Source organism: Varroa jacobsoni, unplaced genomic scaffold (assembly GCF_002532875.2).
Source record: "Varroa jacobsoni isolate VJ856 unplaced genomic scaffold, vjacob_1.0 scaffold_452, whole genome shotgun sequence".
Taxonomy (NCBI): Eukaryota; Metazoa; Arthropoda; class Arachnida; order Mesostigmata; family Varroidae; genus Varroa; species Varroa jacobsoni.
Window position 1 is genome coordinate 75352 of NW_019213354.1, and position 21315 is coordinate 96666.

The 21315-nt window shown below is 45.7% G+C and overlaps 1 protein-coding gene across 2 annotated transcripts in view; it reads left to right on the forward strand.

The window, feature by feature from the left end:
- LOC111260557 (wee1-like protein kinase 1-A) overlaps positions 1–21315 on the forward strand; it is a 37915-nt gene that overhangs the window by 13143 nt on the left and 3457 nt on the right. For both annotated transcript variants that reach the window (XM_022833418.2, XM_022833419.2), the window contains exons 3-4: positions 20325–20444; positions 20790–21078. In XM_022833418.2, coding sequence (XP_022689153.1) covers positions 20325–20444; positions 20790–21078 — 409 coding nt within the window. The remainder of the gene's footprint in view (positions 1–20324; positions 20445–20789; positions 21079–21315) is intronic.

Consider the following 21315-nt stretch of genomic DNA (forward strand, 5'->3'; position numbering starts at 1 on the left):
ATATATATATATATATATATATATATATATCAAAATGTATTATTGTCCTACCAGAAGCATTAGTGGCCTAAACAGTACAAAATTTCACAAATTCGTGTTGTGTAGTATGCGTTTTATAGAGAAAACGCGACTAACATAACTTCATCCAAATGCAGCAGTCTATGTTGGCAGGCACATGTGCTTGGCCAGTGTTGTATTGCTGATCTTGACGGTGGAAGTGGTAGCGCTGCCGTTGCGATGATCGTTGTTGTATCAGGGGTATATTTGAAGGGGTCGTCTAGACCTGGGGTGTCAGAAAGCCCCACATCACACACGTACGTGAAAACAACACTACCATCAGTGCTAATTTGACGTCGCCACTGCATCTTCTCAATGTACGTTGGTATTCCCATGTAGCGTCTTGTGTGTGAAAGGACTAGTTTGCCTGAGCTGATTTTGGTTGTTGCTGCCATTACCACGGTAATTGGGCGGCCGGATCGGAATGGTGGTTGCTGCCTACAGCCTTTTTTTATTCACTTCCTTATCTAATGCCATGTACTTCATCGCAGAAGCCCTGTAGTAGCAACAGGATGCAAGAGCAGCATGGACAATCCTGATAGGCAACGGAATGACTGGGAGAATAATATTGGGGCCGACTTTAGTTGGTCGGTCAGTCAGTCAGTCAGTCAGTCAGTCAGTCGATCGGTCGCTGTTCAGCCTTCTCCTTAGCTGCTACAACGTTCCAACCAACCAATCTACCTACCTAGGCCAGACCTTCTGCCTTCGCAGGTAAAACCAGTAAACAGGCAATGCATCTTCGCCTGCCTGATTTCTTTCTATACCGTTTTATTCCCGTAACTCAATGCACCTGCGACACTGTTCCGCTTGGGCGCACGCTGTCGCGTTCTCGACACCAACTACAGACCTATCTCTCTCTTTCTTTTGCTCTTCCAAGCTTCGGCCAGTTCTGCTTTCGTATGTAGCTTGTAGAAATACGTGCTGAAGTGCTCCTTGGTCATCGTACCCCTCGCTGACCTAAACAAGTCATGAGAAACCCGGCTGGTTGCTGTTGTATTCGTTGTCGTTGGCGAACATTTCTGGTTCAATTCGCCGGCCAGACACCCGTGCCAACCATACGGTTTTCCATTATCGTATGCTTTCGTCAACCAAGCTACCAGAGCATAAAGACCTCTCGCGGTACTGCCAATCCAGTCGGTACTGTTTCGACGTCGTTGTATATTTATTGGCGTTATGTCATAGGTAGACAGGCAGGTGTTTCAGCAAACTGACTACTACTACTGCCGCTGCTGTCAAAGATAGTAGCTCGCTTTGCGTCGATCATCGCGCCAACGATATTGCGGTGATAATTTCAGCTGTCGCCACTGCTTGTTGCAGTCTGTTTGAGCCGTTTTAGCGGCGGCGGCATTTGACGTTGCCGGTAGCCATAGCACCAGCTCCAGTATTACTATTGTACAGAAATGGATAAATAAATATTTTAATTCGATTAGGTCTTAGCATTGCCGTTGTTGTTGCTGTTACGTGAGACGTCTTCACTGACGGCAGCGTACGTGAATTCCTTAAACAGACTTGCTATGATTATTATTCGACATGATAGAGGTCACAAAAGCCTACTTCGTTAATCTTTTTTTGCGTAGGTTATCGCCGTCATCTTCGGTGGAAATACCTACTACCCCTCGCTTCCACCTTCTGTAGCTTTATTTGTGTCTCGCCCCCTGTTACGTCGCTGGGACGAACGGTTGCCGGATGACAGTTGCTGGGAAGAACCCCCTTACGAGGTGAAATGAAATAGAGACTAGGATTCCCGACCAGTGTTAGAGATTTGTTTACGAGAAAAATGAGTGGCAGATGTTGCTGCGTACGTATACCGATTCAAGCGGCCAGTCAAATTGTCAGTTGGCGACGATCCGACTTGCATTATTCCTCTCCCCGTGTGTTTTTGTGTCTGTTGATCGACACCGCCATCCCTGGAAGCAACTAGTACTAATACCAGATGGAAACACCGCGGTCAAGACAGGCGCCTTAACCACAGCCAATGGAATAAAGGGTCAGTGGAATCAGCGCTGGAATGCCTCACCTCGTACAGGTTTTTGCGCCCCGCTGTTGCGGTTGAAACGGGATTGGCCTAACTTAACTTAATCTTATCGCTGGATAACAACGAGAAAAGTCTAAGCGTCTATTTCGTCAGCTAGTCATAAAATAGCAAGGGGAAGCAGAAAAGCACAAATACGATTGGTGGAGAACGTTTGCCTGTTATCTTCCGACCTTTCGTTAGATTACACGCTCAGTTGTGGCAGTGATAATTATAAAGGGAGCGTTCGAGTGCACTTGCTTCAAAATGGCTATGATACGACCGAAGAAGCAATAGACGACGAAAGCAAGAAGCTCAGTGTAAGCCAAATGCAACTAACCCGCTTGGTTAGCTAGAAGCATCATTAAGTATGCGAACGCCAGTAACCGGTATCGTGTGAGGAAATGAAGGCACACAAACTTTGAAAGGAATTCTGGTCTTGCCTACGAAATGTTGACCGAATGGGTCGACTATATAGAAACTTGGAGAAGTACCAAACCTACTTCACCGATGATAACAGCCTGATCGAGTTTGCTTTTTGAGTTTTCAAAAGTTCGCTATTCCTGCTCGAAGAAAGCAACGAAGGAATGCAATCGCAGAAGCAGCATCAGCGACTTTCATGTTGTAAGCTTGACTACTACTTTTTTTGCTTGAGTTCTTCGAGATAGCCCTCCTTGCTTCAGATGTCCTTTCGCTCTGAATCTACAATACATAGAAGCGATTTGGGGAAGCTTACAGTAGCAACGCTTTCTCTACCGAATGCGGATTCTATCAAAATTCCCCGAGTTGAGTTTTTGCGCTGTATTCATCTCTCAGGTTACTTCTGTGTCGGTTGTTTTGTAACTAGTGCCTTGCTTCCCCACGCTGCAGGTTGATTCAAGTTAGATGGCGTGGTGGACCGGGTTCGAACCCGATCGTGGACGGACTTCGTTTTGTGGTGAGAGACAGCCGTCTGATAGAATGCCTAGCGGCGCTACAGCACGTAAAACTCGAAACATTTAGCTTTTTTTAAGTAGCCTGATTCTGAAAAAAGATTTTCGCTTGACGCCGGCTGCCCCAAGGAATTGCTTTAGCCAACATTGCCAACATTGCTACAAGCCTTCGGATTCGGATTACACTTCAGACTAGTAGAATTCGCGGCGATTCTTCAAACATATTTTTCATTTGATGTTCAGATCGTTGTCCTTCTTGGGGACCCACGTAGTTTCCTCATCACTGCACTAGATCGCCCCTTTCCATCTATCCCATAGTGTATTGCTATTCTCTGACTCGTTGACCGTAGAAGCATGCGTACCCGAGGTGTATTACTGTGGTTGAGCTGCAATGCTCGACATAAGACACGAGACAACCTTAAATCGCTAAGTTAAATTTGCCTATCATGTTCCATTTCATAGTTCAAACTCATAATGCCTTGCGTATAGAAAGCACGATAGTATGGTGCTTAGAACCTCTCTGACTTTCGAGGATTTAAATCATAGGCAAGCACTTTTTCGTGCCCGCTCGGTGTTGCTCAGGTGGTTTAAATCGTCGTTCCGAGGCTAATCAGCAGGACATTCAGCTGTTCCCGAGTCCCGTAGCTGAACTACTGAGAAGCTAAAACAGTTGGCGGCGCACAATCGGCTATTGGTGTTAGCATTGTGCTAACTAAACCCACAACGTCAACAGCAGCAGCGACCATTACTGGTTGGTTGATCTAAGACGTCCGTGTCAATGTCGGAACTGAGAAACCCGTTCTTCGTTGAACTGAAACTGGACCGATGATCTAAACCGATAGCCGGAGATGCTTCCCGATACTGATCAGATACCGAGGCTCATACCGGCACCGAATACACCGAAAATTGCCGTCAAATTATAGTTCAGCCTTCCTCATCTTGGTGGAGACGAATCTAACCGATGCTAGGGGAGCACACACCATATGGTATATAGAAGGATCGGTCGCTAGCTGGACTGCCTGCCTAGCAGCCTCTTGCCATCTAAGGCATGCGGCCGGCGGAACGATCTGGGAGATATCGATGCGTGATTACGATAGCAACGTACTACCACTGCTATGACGACGACGTCAATGGCGGCTGCTTCTGCTGTTAGTCGCAACTTCATATGACCGCTGCTGTACGTGAACTATATGCGAGGCTATGTGCCTATATGTGCCTGTATGTCCCTATGTTATCGAGGAATGGGTGGAGATCGGCCGGCTAGAGAAGTAACAAGGTGAAAAAAATAGCGGCCTCAATTGCACGTGACCCTCACGGGTTTTTCGGATCTGGAGACGACCTACAATCAACTCGATTTTAGTTGGCGATCCTGTCAGTTCTGTTAGATATATACCTTATCATTCAATAGCTTCCTAGACCTTTTCAGTTATCTTTCCTTTTTTGCCCAGGATCAACTTCACCAGTCGAGTTGAACTGACACCCAGCAAATGCGTCATAGATTCGTTTTGATGAACCAAAATCGTCTTCGTTCTCGAAAAATAGAATAAGCTAGTAAACGGACGATTTCTGGTTGAGTTGCCCTGTTGTGATACTAGCGGTGGCTATGCCGCTCGCGATTCAAGCTCGAGGCGGCCGACGGATGAAACAGCCAACGACGAACGGACAGTGACAGGTGCGAGACGGGCCTATTCGGCATAAATTAGTCCACGTGCCTTGGCGGCTACCCCGTGTTGTCCTGTTGTGTTGTTGTCTAATGCAGTACTCTAAGTGGTGATGTCAACCGACTATCGGAAAACTGCCCGCGTCCCAGATCCAGACATCAGTATTAGTATCGAACAGCGACCTGCAGCTTTAGTACACCTCAGGGGCGGAATTAGTGCGCGTTCTTGTCCTTGCCACAAGTATAGCGCGTGCCGCAGCGGCCAGTCATAGAAACGAAAACGAAACAGTTCTCGTGCAGCAGCGATAGTAGCAGTGTTTTTGTAGGGCGCTTCGAAACAGGCTGTAGAAGGCCCGAGATAAAATAAGAAATAGCCAGACGGAAACTTTTTTCGTGATAACTGTTTACATTTTAGCCAATTTTTTTTAATAGTACCCAGTATTCACTGTTATGGTTTAGCCAGGTCGTGTATTATTGTACCACCTTATGTTGCTTCAAAACTTTATTATAGTTCGATTTCTATGATCATGTGGCGTATCGAGTCGATCGTATAGATGATGTTGGTGTTTGAACGGCACCGTAATTGTACATGTATATGCTAACGATGTGTTTTTCTTCATGTGAACTCACAACCCTAGCGTAGTCGAAATCAAATACCAGCTATGGTACGGTGGCTGATGTAACAGTTTACTTTTGTGAGTCTAATCCTTCGGCGGCGTATCGTTTTGCTTGCTAGATGCTGAAATAAGGCAAGTCGTTGTCGACCTGCGTTGATTTAACCGACTGAAATGTTATGCAGAGGACTCGAGTTCTTCTGGGGAGGTCTGAAGTACTGCGGGCGGCACAGGTATTGTGCTTCGCCGGCAACATCATGTTTAGCTTAAAAAGGATCTGAAGTTTACCGCTGGTAGTGAAAAAGTTTTCCTCCGTATGTTTTGCTGGATTGCGACACGTTACACAAGACCAAATTTCCCTCTCGTGTAGATCAGCGCAGAATTGCGGATCAACAACGGCCTTTATCGTCCCGAATTGCCATTGTCCGATAGCTGAAATGGTCCTTTCTTCAGCAGTCATCTCTCCGGTAGAAAGTGATTCTTGATCTGTCGTAGAAGCGTCGTCTTCTACTGCGCTTCAGGAAATTTCCTTTGTGGTCGCGTTCTTCCTTTCGTTTTCGGTGCTTCTGATCTACAAACGCGATAGACGTCTCGTGCATTGGGCAATACAGGATTGAAACGGTAAAAACAACTGCACAACAGTCACAGAAGCTTAAAGACGAAAGTGTCTAACGCAAAAATAAACACAAACACAGGATTGCTTTCTTGTGCGTCTTATCGCGTCCCACCGTTTCGCCTTTGCTTGCCTGCTTGCTTGTATATATTTTGTGCTCGCGTTGCAACATCACCAACCATATAGGAAACATGTTCGGCGTTTTTTTGACGGGCAGCAATGGCAGGCCTAACAACATGGCTGTGATCAATGCTGAATAGAACAGACCGTCAACATGTATGTAGTTTAAATCGTCCTACTGACGGCCATGACCGCGGAATCGTTATACAACGAGGGCAGACGCATATAGGGTAGAGAGAATGGGGACATTGTCCAATCCTTTTACATGAAATGAGAGCGTACTGAATCAAACGTATATCGGGATCACCGTTCTCTCTGCAGTAACAATAGTGACAGAAGCGGCCGCCACAGCTGCCTGACCTTCTCCCTTCTAATCACCTCTGACTAGTTGGCCAGAATCACAGATACGGTTAGCGGTTTGGATGCGGACAAAGTAGAGCGACGATAACCAATCAGTCGAAGAACTTTGCAATCATACTACTAGTTCTATTATAGTACAGTGTTCCGACTAGGCAAACGGTCTCTATCAACCGTCGGTACGGTGGCATCACAGTCTGCGTTAATTACGTAGGTCGCTAACCAACATTATGCTATCGGTCACAAATACAAATTGCGCTTGTAGAAATACTCGGCGTAAGAGTCAGCGTCTGCTCTAGTTTTTAGAGCAGGAAGTCGCATGCTAGTAGGATCAAACCACGCAGCATTATGAGCCTCTTCCGCTTTTTACTGGTGATGCTGCTGCTTAATGAACATGAAACCCAATAAACGAAACCCGGCAGACAGGCGGCGACGACAACGATGAAAAAAGCGGAGCTGAATTCACCGCTCTGCGGCAAAAGCTCAGCTCCGTTCTGCCAAGAAACCACCTCACCTAGTATAACCCCATTAGTAACTACAGATAAAGAGAGCCAAAGTTACGCGATACGGGGCGCTTGTGCAAAAAGCGGAATTGTCTGCTTTCGCGGTTAGGGGGTGGTTAGGGATGTACATTTTACGGAAAGCAGGATTTTCAACTGTAGTTGTTAGTAACCATCTAAACGTTCATTCTCGGTGCTTTACGCGCTCGTTGTCCATAGATAGGACAACGTCAGTAGAATTGACAGGACAAGCGCGTTGTCAAGTCTTTGATAATGAACAATATAGGCTCAAAGTGTGCCACAGGATCATGTTAAGTATAACAAAAACCATCATTTTGAAATAGCACATCATGCCTATCATATATACTGTGTATCCTTAATGTAGCATAACGAAACAGTGAAATCATGAGGAAAACGCGGGGGTTGTTTTGCAGTGCTAACAATAGCAGGTCTATTAGTGTTTTAGATGGATCGAAACGTATAACCTAAATCTATTTATAGCTGCTATTAACTAAGATAATTTGCTTAAGGAATTGTGATGTATTGTCCCACTATCTGTATTAGCTTGAACTGATAGACTTTTCTAAATTATGTTGTTCGTTATGCTGAGCGGCAATACATGATGCTTCACTATAGATTTGGGGCGAAGCTTTATTTGTCGATAGAGAAATGCAGATTTTCTCCTACTCCATATTGTGTCCGGGTTTCACATTGGCCTTATCATCCTGTCACACGATTGAAGTTCAAGGCAAGAACATCTGAATATTCATTGTTGAATTTGAAGTCTTTCTCATCATCCTTGTATGTGTGGCCATACGGATTGAAGATTATTAGCCGGAAAGCAGAGCCATACATGTTTTTATCTTGAAAATGCTGAGCATTTGCGTAAGCAAAGCCTTGATTCGCTCCCTTTGCTCGGAGTCGGTCACAGATGCTGCGAGGTCAGGGGTCTACCGCGGCAACATGCAACGAAATCACTCGAGACAACATTCGCTGCTATATCTAGTGAAGAACAGTCCATGTTTAAATCGCCATGCACACGATTAAAGGGCCCGCTTGCTGTCTAGGCTGTGCTGCATACTTTTGAGGCCGTTTCATGTGCTACTTGTACGTCGGTGTGTTGATAGGCATGCGACAATGCTAAGGTTAAATGTCCGTTACAATAGTCCTTGGCAGGGAGAAAAGGCCAAATGGGGAGTTGCAAACAACTCAGCCGGCAGCTGTGCAACGCTTCTGCGTTCCGGCGGAGAAGTTGAGTTCCTCCAGCAGTACTTCCTTCGAGTTCGATGGGAGGCGCGTCTACTTGCATAGGGACTCAGGCTGAACAGAAAAATCACGATGTTGTCTCCTTTTATTGTCAGTAGTCATCTCAACATAGAGTCTGGCTTGAGTGAGGACCGCTCTCGTGTCCCTTTTGTGTAAAACTCTAGGTCCTCCTTTACTGCAGACTGTATGTTTCTGCTAGTCGAAGAGCTCGTCTGCGACTTCGACCATGATCATGACAACAACGAACATCAGCCATCGATCCTGCTGCCAGAATATAGAGGTCTGCTACATCGGCACAATTCTCCACATCAGCACGAGTATAAAGGTTCGCTTATGTTCAACCACGAGCTTCTCTACACAAAGTACGTCTCCGGCGGCGACAATACTATCCGTGCTGCTTCGGTAAGCAACGTGGCCGAACCTAGGAAAGCAAACAATGCAGACAGGAGCGAGGAGCTCAGTGCGAGGTCACCGAGGAGGCCAAGTATCCACCGACGATCAGTCGAATGACGAAAAACTAGCTATTCTTCACTCACTCCAGTGTCTTCCGGTAGCTGAACTGCTGTGTTGTGAACTTTGCTAGCCGACTGATCGGTTTTTCGCTGATGTACGGGCCCGAATCGCTGCATCGCATCGCTGTTGCTGCCGCTGCGCGGTGTCACTATTACTAACTGAGGTGGTAGACGCTAGGCTGAACCAGGCGAGCCCACAGCTCCATTGCTCTGCACTCTATATGGTTTGGCTCTCTTGTCTCTTTGCATCCTAATCGCTCGTAATGTCTCAGAATTCAACGCAAGGACGGCGACGAATCGCCAAGATGAGGACCTAGCGATGGTAGCGTCGATGCCGAAGTTTTGGCAGATGGTGGAACTACTTTGCTTTAGCTAGCAACTGTGATTCGATCAAACGGTGAGAGGAGGTCCGTTTGACGCTTGGACCGATGTTGCCTACGACGATATCACCGACTTGGTTAAGAAGGTGAAGTTGAGCAAACGAACCAAACCTACCTACCTATCTACCTCTATTAGGCCCACAGCAGGGGTGAAAGACGGCGGTACTGAAGGTAAAACGTTCGATCGTATTCGGAATCAGCTTCGTCATCATCGCCAATGTAAAGCACGATTAACAATCGCGCGGCTCAATGTCGAGCCGTTGTAAGACGACTGGGCCCGGTCTAACGACCGTTGCGAGGAGTCGAGGAACAGAGGCCACTTCGGCTCTAGCGATGATGATGCGACAATTCTGTTTTTGCCGAGTTGTTGTGGCTAGGGGTAAATCTACTGACATGGGGGTTCCGAACAACACTGACCTGCTCTGGCATAATTGAAATGGAATGTTCTTTAGAGGTGTTCCCGTATCTAGTTGAAACACGCGCATGTGGCCCGCCATAGGTGGAATTGTATCTTTATTTGCAAGAATTCGAATACGATTAGGGCACTTTACAGTAAGACACAAAAAAGGTCTTAGAAAAATTAGTACTATCTATTTATAGAGATGCTATTAACTCTTAGAGGAGCTAGCTTGTGCTAACCGCCAAAGCTCCTTAATCAGAAGATTGCATGCAATGTTAGCCATTAGGAGCTGTGGCTGTGCAATTATGTGTATCAGCATGGTCGTTTGTCTCGATTGTGTGTTTGCGCGTCACGTAGGTACGCTATACGACCCGTTTGTTGAGATTAGGAAAAAACATTCTGTGGCCATTTGACGTGAGCCGAAAATGATTGATGTTTTTTGCTGTTACGACTCAACGACCGGATTTCTCGTCAGTAATTTAGCCTGTTATTGTTCTTATTTGAGCCGCTTCTGCTTCTTATAATCGTGTAAGGTTCTGTTCGCTGTTGGTTCTAAATTGTTGCCTAGCAACGTGCTTGCCAGTCTTTCAGGCTTTTGCCAAGGACCTTGTTTTCCTCCTTTCTGCGCAGCAGCGAACACTGCTCCGGGATCTATCATTTCTGAAGGGTGACGACTCCAAGGGCCGCAACGATCATAACGACGGCGGCAGCGACGCCAACGACTCTCGAGGATCATGCGTCGTAATAGTAGAAGGATTGCACTGCACTATTGTGTAATCACTGGCGTTTTCATCGGGGTGACCATGACACTTAGACACATACTGGGGGTTCTCCTGCGCCGATTCATTCGGTCGGTCGTTGGCGTCATCTCTTGTCGTTTTACTCAAAGTTGATCTACCTCCACCACCATTCTCATGGGGTACACTCATACAACATCGAGTTGAGTTGAACTGGCAACTAGGAGGCCGAATGAGTGGCTCGCTCTGGTTTGACGCTGGTGGTTACCGACAATGAATGCACAGCTCGAGAAAGAAAGCGCCCATCTGGCGCACCATGACGGTGCGTTCTGTTACCGCTCTTCACTTCTGTTTTTGGTGTTGCTGCTGTCGCTGAGAGGCCGTCCAGCGTTAAGCGGCCAACAAGCGATGCGGTTTAGCTAACGCTCAGCGGCCAACGACAATGTACACAGGCACAGAACAGTACAGCAAAACGCACTACCCCCTTTCTCCTTTGAAGGCTACCAACCGGAGATCAGATTTGAACCTATGCACCGGAGGACCAGAATAGCGGTGACGCTACCTCTGTCGCTCCTTCAGCTGTTGTCGATCCAGTACAATACAAAACAACAACACAGCATCGCCAGAAGGACCCCATAGTCGATTTCGGCGATCGCATTAGATTGAATCGACGATGACCCAAGTAGGCACCGAAACCTTGCTCTGATACGATGCATTTAAGAAGGGCAACAAATGGAACCAATAAGTGAATTGCTGGTGACTACCAAGTCGATCGTCGGGTCTCATATGGCCTGTAGTTGCGAGAGGGTTGATAAGAGGGCCGTGTGCGTTCTAAACTGTAACATTGAATCAATTCATCATCCGACTATAAATGCTTCCCAGCTAGGCCGAATTCTGTGTGCTCTCTGGTAATATTTGCTGAATCGGATTGGAGTGTAAGGAAAAGAAGGAAACTAAGCAAAGATGATAGGAGCGATAAAAAGGATACGCGTAACGAAAAGGTGATTTCAGCGCTGCTCAGCGTGGGAACGCTCGGGGTCAGGCGAAGCTGTGGTTAACAGCGTTCGCTGCGATAGTTGCCGTAGATGTTGGACAAAAACACAACCCGATGTGACAGAAACGTTTAATAATGGCAAATTGAAATGAATATGAAACAGTCGTGTGGAATGGTAGGAGACATGAATGATATGCGCACAGCGAGTGTTATAAAGTGTTTCTGTCTAATGAGTTTACAGATGGAAGGTGAGCGTAAAAGGCTTTAGAACACAATGAAAGACGACTATTAGACAGAGGCGGCCTATAGCGTTTCGCTAGTTACCAAAGAAGAGCCTTGTTTTTATCAGCTTCCAAATAATTCTCTCCCCTAAGGCCGAAACTGTACTCCTCTACGTACGAAAAAAGTTACTCTTTTTGATGGAAAATTGCGAAAACGTACCTCTCCGTTGTACTGACACGTTGATGGAGCTTACCCGGTCGATGAAAGATCAGTACTTTTCAGGGGTACGAAAACAAAGTTGAACTTTTAGCTAGCAATAAAGGTGGTGACAAGGTCGGTGGGTTTGTTCAAATGATGATCACAGCTAGTGGGGGGAGCGCTGTCTGTTTTTGTGGAGCCCTCGGCTATGAGTTAGTTTCTTGCTAGGGTTGGGCTAGTAGAGTAGGCTGCGCTAAGCTAAGAGACGGACGCCTGTCACCTCGTGGCTTTCCGTGTCCATGCTCCTACCGAACTTAGCGGTCATAAAAATCTCTGCCTAGAGGATCCCGAACAAAAATGCGATTGAAAAGGTTCATGTAGTTTCGGCACGACGCTAGAGTCTGTGGCCTCGGTGCAGCGCCTATCAGCGGTATAACGCTGATCAGTCGGCAGCCTGATCTGGTCTGGCCCATAACAGCGACCGGATTGCTGCCACCGAAACCATATTATTATACTGGTGTTAGTAAATACTTAGTGGGTGACAACTTTCTAGTAGAGAAAACTACGGAAAGGCCTGATCAGGTTGAGTTTGAAATAACGGTTGTATGTGGAATGAAGCGGAGCGCTTTACCGTCGTCTTCAGGTACTACTGTTACCAGATGGGGGATTGGACCAGATATTCTCCGAGGGACGGATGCCCACGCCACGACTCCTGCCCGCTCGTGCTAGCTGCTATGAAACGTGCAGTAGGTAGACAAGACAGCTGGGTGAATGGCTGCTTCTATAGGGACTCATTATTGAATACGGCGTCGGCCGTGTGGTTACAAGTAGCAGCGACTGCGTGTGCATATTTATGTTCTTGTGATGCTATTGGGAAATTCGAAACCCAGGAACAGTTCCTATCAGAAGCGGAGTCACGGGTGTGACGATTCACTACTGTGCATCGCTTCATAGGCTGAACACTAGTACAGCATATATATACACAACAAGATCGCTGTTGCATATTGGGCCTCGCACGAAGAGTGAATCGTCGCTGGTGCTAAAGTTAGACTCCACACTCCTGCAAGGGCTCAACTACATCAGCTAGAACGAAGACTTTTCCTACGTAGAATACTACCGGTACCGAGGGGTTGGAGCTGCGGGGGACAAATGAGCGAGCGGCTCAATGGGAGCTGCCCGTTGCTGCGCCATCGGTTGCCGAAACAGCGGCATCATAGACAATAACAGGAACGACGACAACAAGCGCAGCGGCGGTAAATATGTCATAGAAAATACTGTTCTCAAGAGAAGAAACGAGTGCGTAAGAAGTAATGAAAACAGGATCATAGATGAAGTATGACAAATGAGGAATCAATTTAATATCTGTTTTAGTCGTTGTTGTTATTAGTACAAGTTCCGACAGCGATGTTCGAATTCTCGTAGTGTTATCTACCAGGACAGTTTTCTATAGCCTATAAAGACGAGGGACAGTTATAGCTTAGCCTTGTGTAAATGAGTCCGTCTATAGCATACATTTCTATTTGATGACGTGTAACAACAGCCATTGGCCGACGCGCGTCAACAGAGGAACAACCGCGAAAAAAAATGTGCCAAAATGGTTACTCTTCACCGAGACAATGCCAAACGCGCGTGTGAACTAGTTTTTGTACGGGTTCGCAGAAGGTTTTATATATATAGGTCTATATCCGTAGCAAATTGAACTCCATTGTGCAGTTCCCTGCGCCATTGCTAGAGCAGAAGATGTAAACGATTCAGAAAGGATTTCTGTGTACGTTCTCAGAGATTATAGCTGACGTTGATACATTTCTACCGCTATACGTAGGCAATAGGACTAACAGCAGATGTCACTGAAAAACGCCGCGATAAGCCAACTAGCTTAGCAATGATTCTACACATGATTGCTTAGGGGGTCGTCGGTCGTTCTGTGCATGATGCTGGTGGGGGAAAGACATGCAGTAGCCACTCGATGAAATCGAATCGACGCATGACACGAGACCGGGGACTGATTCGTGCACTATTTTATTTATGCTGCCGGCATTTTGTTAGATAGCGTACAGTATGTGGGCACTGGTAGCTATGGCCGCACTGAGTTGTAGTTTTTCGGCTACAGTGTCAGTGTTCCTGTGTGTGCTTGTGTGTGTGTGTATCTACCTCTATCGAATAACGTTAGTGGGCTGTGACGCCCCACTCGCCCATGCTTTCGTACTGCTACAACCAGAGTGCACATAAGGCACGGCACGTCAAGAATGGGGGGTGCGCCGCCGAATGGAGCTAGCAATGCTGTTCGTTAGAGTTGGTCTCTATCTCGAGTACTGCAAGAGGAGATCTGCCACTACGTAGCAGATCATGTTCATTTAATGGGGCCGATGATTTTCTAAGCTGCTGTGAGGTCCACCGTGGCAATTCTTGTTACTTAGCCGACTCGGCGGCATGCCAATGTTTGCTGAATTGTTGTTGACCATGTTCATATAGACAGCGATGGTTATAATGTCGCTAGGCGGCGGTGGCAACGCAAGCGGCGTGTGCTGCTACTGCTGTTGCTCGGCACCTCGAATACGTTAGGTCCGAATGCAGAAGAATAGGCGAGACGATACGAGCGACCACTGTTCCCGACGTTAGCAACGATTATAGGAAGCGATCACGAGGGGGTCGAGGCTGGCGGTAAACTGTGCTTTAACTGCCTCCTTTGTTCTGTCCTCGTCTATGCCCTGTGGTTTCTGTGTGCGTGTATCTCGCTACCCGCCGCAGCTGGACGACGCTAGATTCGAGTGAATCGTGATGTCGATGACGATGATAGCAATCCCGCTGCTACTTGTGCGGGGGACCCAATGCGTCACCGGTCCATCCGACGCACTCTATGAGCGAGGCAACAATGACATGTCGTTGTTGATGTGATACGTCTGAATTGAATTGATCCTTTTAGCTTAGTTCGACTCCGTTGATCGGGTACGACGAGTCGTCAGAGAAAAAGAAATTGAAGATGGATTTCTAGCTAAATTTGGCCATACATGTATATACATGTTCTTATACGTGCATCAGAAAATAGAGCAACTCACATATAAATACAGGCACTCACAATTTGTTTGCCACTGCGCTGATTTAGTAATAAATTCATTGACTAGTTGATTGGTAGGAGACGCTACGGCCAGTTACGGCCCCCGCTACCTCTATTAGGATTTTTATTACAAATGGTTACTTGTTTATTCGGTGAGCGGATACGTATCAGTAGTTTTAATTGGCAATAGAAGGCTCCTACTGGCTCGCACCATGTCTGCTAAAGCTGCAAACACAAACAAAACATTCGGCAACTATAATTGTCTGCAGTAAAAATTCTTGATTGGTCACCCAGCACATTTACTCTTGTTGTGTAACGGTGAAATATCACACGCCGTAAGCTCTCAGCTGGGTTGAACGTGATGACAGTGATAAAATCTTGGCAGGCTATTCCCCAGCAGAGTATATTGAAGTGAGTTCAGCAGCCCTCTATGATAATAACATCACAACTATATAAGGTTTTCACTAGACTCAAGTGAGGGTTATGGCGTACGGTCCATTTGCGACCAGCCCGACTAGATAACTATCTTAGCTGTCCCTGACGCGCTATCAGTGTGATTTTGTGTCTGCGCTCTTCTAAAGGGAGAGAATAGGGATGCGATAACTAGGCCAAGCCCGCTGAAGGGTGAAGGTCGACGCTGTTTTGAAACTTCTAGTGGATTCCTACGGACGGAATTGAAAGCGATCCACAAGGCTGTCCTTCGGCCCTGTTGAGTGGCTCAGAAGGACATACACCGGCTGCCTTTTTGTTAGTAATGGAGCAGGTTCCGGCTGAAGAGTTGGAGATCGTCATCGTCGTCAAGACCTGTGCAGCACGCATGGGCTGTTCTATGGTTGACCGTAGGACTACTCCAGTAGTAGCTGGCTCATCGACTGACGGTAACGACACTGACCCTGCGCCCGAAAAATAAAATCTGGCCGTTGAACCGTAAACATTTGGAGCACTCGACTTGTGTTAGAGAGACTGTCGAAAGAAGAGATGTAGTCAAAGGCCAAGAGGGGCAAAGAAGAGTGGCTAAGAGGTATAAGGAGACTGTAGAGCATCTGCCCATGAACCGACGACGGCGGCGGCGGCGGCGGCAACGACGACGACGACGTCGTCGTCGGCACCCAATGACGTTCAACAGAAAAAAAACAGAAAAAGGCGACGATCAGTATTAGAACTTATGTCTCAGTCGCTGCTGCTGCTAGGCAGAAGTGGGAAATTCTTGTAAAAAGAAGCTACAGAAAACGGCATCATCCGTCGGCGATTGTGGAGAAAATCGTGGTACCATTTGTCTCAGAAGAGAACTCTTAGTTGTTACTCGCTTTCTTTTTTTTCTTTTTTAAATAATACTAGCTTGCGTTTAAGTGAACCAGCAGCGGTGGCGGCAGCAAACTATAGACCAGAGAAGAGCCTGCTGTTCCGATCCGCGACACTTCGGGCTCGAGATCCAAATCAGAGGGTGCAAAAAAGAATGAGGGGGAGACAACGATAGGTCCGTCGTTGCAGTAGCACGCGCGATGTGACTGCTTGCTGTTAGCTAGCGCTAGATTCGTCACGGGGTAATCGCTGTTGAGAGATGTGTGCATAGTAGTAACCTGTTACTGCCGGCAGCACCGAGTGACGGGACATATTTTAGGTTAGCGGATTGATGAAGGCTAGATAGAGTGATGAAAGTACATCTGAGGCGTTCTACTTCGAACAACCACCGCTAGCAAATAATTCTGTAGGAAAACACGCGTGAACATGTATAACAGAAAGTCGAAGAAAGCGAAAAGCTCATGCCGCGGCAGAATTCGCCCGTATGGAATGGTTTTTTTCTCATGGTTGTATTTTTTCGTAAATACAGTTAAACTATGATTCAGTGAGCTCACGTAGTAAGTTCTGCGCCAACTACTTAGTCTACATTGAATGTGTTTGCCCTCATACAGCTATCCCAATTTGAGGAAATCTTTCCCGTATTATGCTGTGCTGTCTACAGAACAGTACGTGAAGAAGTCCTTGTACGTCTACCCGTAAATAAGGAAAACTTAAAAAAGCAGCTAGAAATAATGGCGGTCGCTGTTTCAACAAATTTTTACGGCCGCTTCAGGATCGATTTACTAAAAATGCTTCTATCAGCGTTCCACAGTCATGGCACTCATGACCGTGACCGATAACGACGAACATTCGTTACTGGAGACAGCTTTCTTCGAAATATAATGTTTTCTTTATTTCGTTATTTCATTTACACCTACTCTTTTTTACCTACAATTGACGTACGATGCTTTTACGCGCCGAATCGGATTTTTGCTCATTGTTGACTTATTTTCTGTAGTCGCTCATTGCGTCTGCTAAGCGATTGAATACTCGACGGCAACCAGAGATAAGACCTTCGTGGGCCGATCTGTCGAGCCGATCGGCGAACCCGTTGCTTGTCAAGAAAAGCAACCAAATGGACGACGTTTGCTGTTTCGTTTGTTCGGTGGCAAAAACAGACAAGGAAACGAATGTAGGAGAAAAGTACAACGGTTTATTCAACCGTAGTGCCCTTCGTGCTCGGCGATAGGCAATAGGCCCCAAAAGTGACTGGTCACGCTGACAGCGTGCCCCATCTATATGACATCCATTGCCACTCCAGCCATTGTCATCGCCAACAGCAAATAATGGACATGTGAACGTAATCCAAATGCTGCTGATAGAAGGTAATCTAATAAAATTATTATCTTTGCCGGTTCAGCGGAATTATTATCGTTATGCCGGTCAAGTATAACGATAACAATCTTAAGGATTCTTTTCGGCTACGACAGAATATCTTCCACAACTAGTCGAATTGCTACATATGTACGGATCATGGATCGTCGGATACCCCCTTACCGATTTGGTGTCGCATCAAATCGGTTCGATTGCTCCTAACGCGTCTTTTCGGCGTCGACGGAGGACCGCTGCTGTGGCAGCTGCTGAAGGAACTGTTTATTTTTTTGTTGGTCCGCGTCTTTCTTTCTGCTCTATTTAGTTTCGCTGTTGGCGTTGTCATCTTATATGTTGTATGTTTGTGTGAAGCACAAACATACTTGTACTGTATAGCAGTAATGCTCGTTGTAGCGGTAAAACGAGTCGCCCAATGCCATGTATTTGGTCTCTCGATATAATCATCATAATAATAAAAAAGGTATTTTACATGGTTTAGGATAGGTTTCGAGGAAAGCATCATCCAACAGAAATCGTCAAGCGCGAAAACTGTACAATGCCATTAGACGAACGGAAGGTAACCAGAAAACGAGCGAGATGAACATTAACGTATTTTCATTAATAAGTCAAAACCGTTCACTTGTTTTTCTCTGCTTATAATCATCGAGTCAGTTTCAGCCTTAGCGATGATCGGTGTCTTCAAGGTCTACATTGTGGTGACGTACAGATTTACTTTATGTGTGCACCTCTGGCATCGTAGAGTACGATGCTGTAGGGATTTCGGTTTGTGTATGCAGGAGGTAACATTGAGGTGTGAATACTTTTTGGGGGACTTTTCTTTAGATTTACACTCGAGCCAAGCTCTTCGAAAACGGAAGGCGCTATATATGAATTTTGGGCATCTTATAGGGTTGCTAAAGATGGCGACTAAGACAAAAGCGAATTGGCGAGTTAACTTTTATACGATCGATTGCGGGCAATCGGTAGCTCGATCGTTCTACGTGATACCTTTTTCACCATCGCCATCGGTATTGCCGCCGAACTAGCGGATAGTTGAACCGCTCTCACCTGTACTCTGGCTACACTTCGTGTGTTCGATCAGTGACCAATTCGAGGATTGTTGTTTGCTCGAACAGAAGAAGTTGGCGGACGATGTGGGCGACAGAAAGCCAATTTTATGAGTGTCGTGTGCTGCCAGCTTGCCGCGGCAGCGAGGACTCGATTTGGCCAACGTATGTTATTCTGCTTAGCGTTCGATGGACAAACGAGAAAAAACCACGAAGATCTAGTTGATTTTGTTCTACTGCTATTACCAGCCTCCGTTTTACTTAAAGTGTCGTAGTATAGAAGGATATTTTGAAAATGGTTGTAATGGTGACGATTTTGAAATTATGTCTTGTTTACAACAATTAGCGTATGTGTAATATATAATTCCTTTTGTTTGTATTGTTAGCCTACATATCATAAGCAATAATTTTTGCTAAAAAACACCAAACTTGTCAGCTCTATCTATTTCTAATGCAGCCGGAACAACATCACTAGAAATCAACGGCACAAGCTTTGATGATCCATTTCCAAGATACCATTGTGAAGAAAAAAGAAGTACCAGTGGTGGTAGGTCTGTACCCACAACCGCTTTAGGGGAGATTAACAATAGCGAAATATGGAAATAAACGGAGCATTTGTTATCTTCGAGAGTTAGCATTGGAAATGTCGAAGCTCATCCGAGTGTAAAGCTGGAGGCTAAAAACGATCTCGTTCGTCCAATTTAATATGGGCCTGATTGCTGTAAGCAGTTCAAGGTTGGCCTCCAAGGAGAGACAAACTTTGTCTTTCAAAGCAGAAATGTGCTAAGTCAGCCAGTAGCGACAGTCGAGAGATGGCCTCTGGCTGAATTTTGCCCGATGATGGAAATGGTGATTGTGCCGATCCTCATCGCAGTCTCCTGCTTCTGCGCTGTAGCATACTCAATAGATGCCAGTGCTGGTACTCATTGTCTGACTACGTTTTTTACTAGTTCTGTGTCTTTTTCTAGCTAGAGCGTTCGAAGGAGAGGTGTAATTCTGGCTGACTAGCTAGCTAGCGGTCTGGGGTGCAGTGCTGCCTCTGCTGCAACAGGGGGAGCGGACCCTGTTGTAGGAAGTTGGGGAGCCGGAGGCCCCCCGGTTAGCCATCGTCTAAAAACTGGTTCAGACACAGAAAGCAAACGGTGTGCTCTCGTGTTCTCCTTCACTAACGGTCCTATCGCGTTGCTGGCAGCTGACTGAGCAGACCTACAGCTTTGGGGTTATTGCTACTGCAGCGTGTATGTATGTAGATTTTTCGGTAACCAAAATTCAACTGCAGTGTATCACTTCTCAGAACACCGCCAGAACGCAGCGCCTCAAACGATACTGCTAACAGCATCAAAGAGACCGCTACTATAGCACAATATGCTAACTCGTTGCTTTCCAAGTATCTCTTTCGATTCTCTCGCTGAATTAAAGTAACTAGTGAGCCTGAATAGAACAAAAGGCATCGGACGAAATATGAGGTGAAATAAAATGTCTATGATTTATCGAAGTGTGATCAACGTGATAATGGGTTCATTCAGTACCCAATTGATACTGCAAATAAAATTATACTAAAAAAATTATTACATTGTCCTTCTACGAAAGTTAACTTCGTCGAACTTTTGCCGTCTGAAAATGTCACTCGCAGATTTATAATTTATCTAGGACATTGATGAATGGATAAATACATAGGAGTACGCTTATTATCTATATAGTAGGGGTGTTTTTCTTGTAGGCACGTCCCGCTAGCACCGCTAGCAGCGTAATAGTGTGAAGGAACTGTTTATACGCCAATATAAGGCAGCTGGGCTGGGCTAGGCTATTGCTCATAGTTACAAACGGCGAATTTGATCCTTTTTAGTAACTAACTTCCCAAAGTATACATAGACATTTATTATATATATATATATAGAGAGAGAGAGAGAGAGAGAGTTTAATGATAAAGTGCTTGGTCCTAACGTATGCTTGTCTTCTTCTTAATGTGGTTCGCAGTGATAATAACAACCAGATCGTGGACTGCGATACGGCGATCTGCAGTGCGGAAGATCAATTGGAACGGCAGGCAAAGATCCAAAGAATGTACCTTTCCCCTAACGACGAGGCATATTCTCGGTATGTTTAGCGTGTGTACATGCGTAAGAATTACATAATTTTGTTCTTAAAGAGAGTCATTTTTCATGTTTACTGTATATCGCGGTACTTGGAATTTCTACTGAAACAATATAGTGTTCGATAAATTTAACCATTTTCTATAACAATTACCTTAGCATCTTGAAAATTATAAGAGGACGCATTATTCCATTATACTATCTTCGTCATAGTCATACTTCGCATGGTACGTATCTGTGTTTCACTTTTATTGTATCCTTTGCATTTTGAACGGCGTTGAAGAACATAGATGTATTGGTACTACTCATATATTGTCTATTCATTTACTTTTTTCTAAAATATCTCTAGATACGAGAAGGAGTTCTTAGAACTGGATCAGATTGGCAACGGCGAATTTGGCGCAGTATTCAAAAGCATCAACCGTCTTGATGGATGTATATACGCCATCAAGAAGCTAAAGAAGCCGATGCAAGGTAGTGCCGAAGAGAAAGCGTCATTAACTGAAGTTTGGGCACACGCTGTGCTCGGCGTTAACAAACACGTCGTTCGTTACTACTCTGCCTGGGCGGAACACAATCACATGATCATTCAGAATGAATTCTGCAATGGCGGCTCATTGCACGATCAAGTGAAAGAGGTACAGCCACTGTCGTGTACACGTAACCAGATTTACTTGCGACCACTCACTGATAAATGTGCATGTTGTTACAGGCGTAGGAATGATTTTAGATTACAGAATGATTTTCTGTACGTTGATGTTAATTTTTCCCCACAGAAACAGCCGATGTGGGCATAAGAGGCAAATTCGAAGATGGTCCTTTCGGATTGGATGGTATTCACTTGTTGCGAAATATAGACGCTTATCTGTATTGTT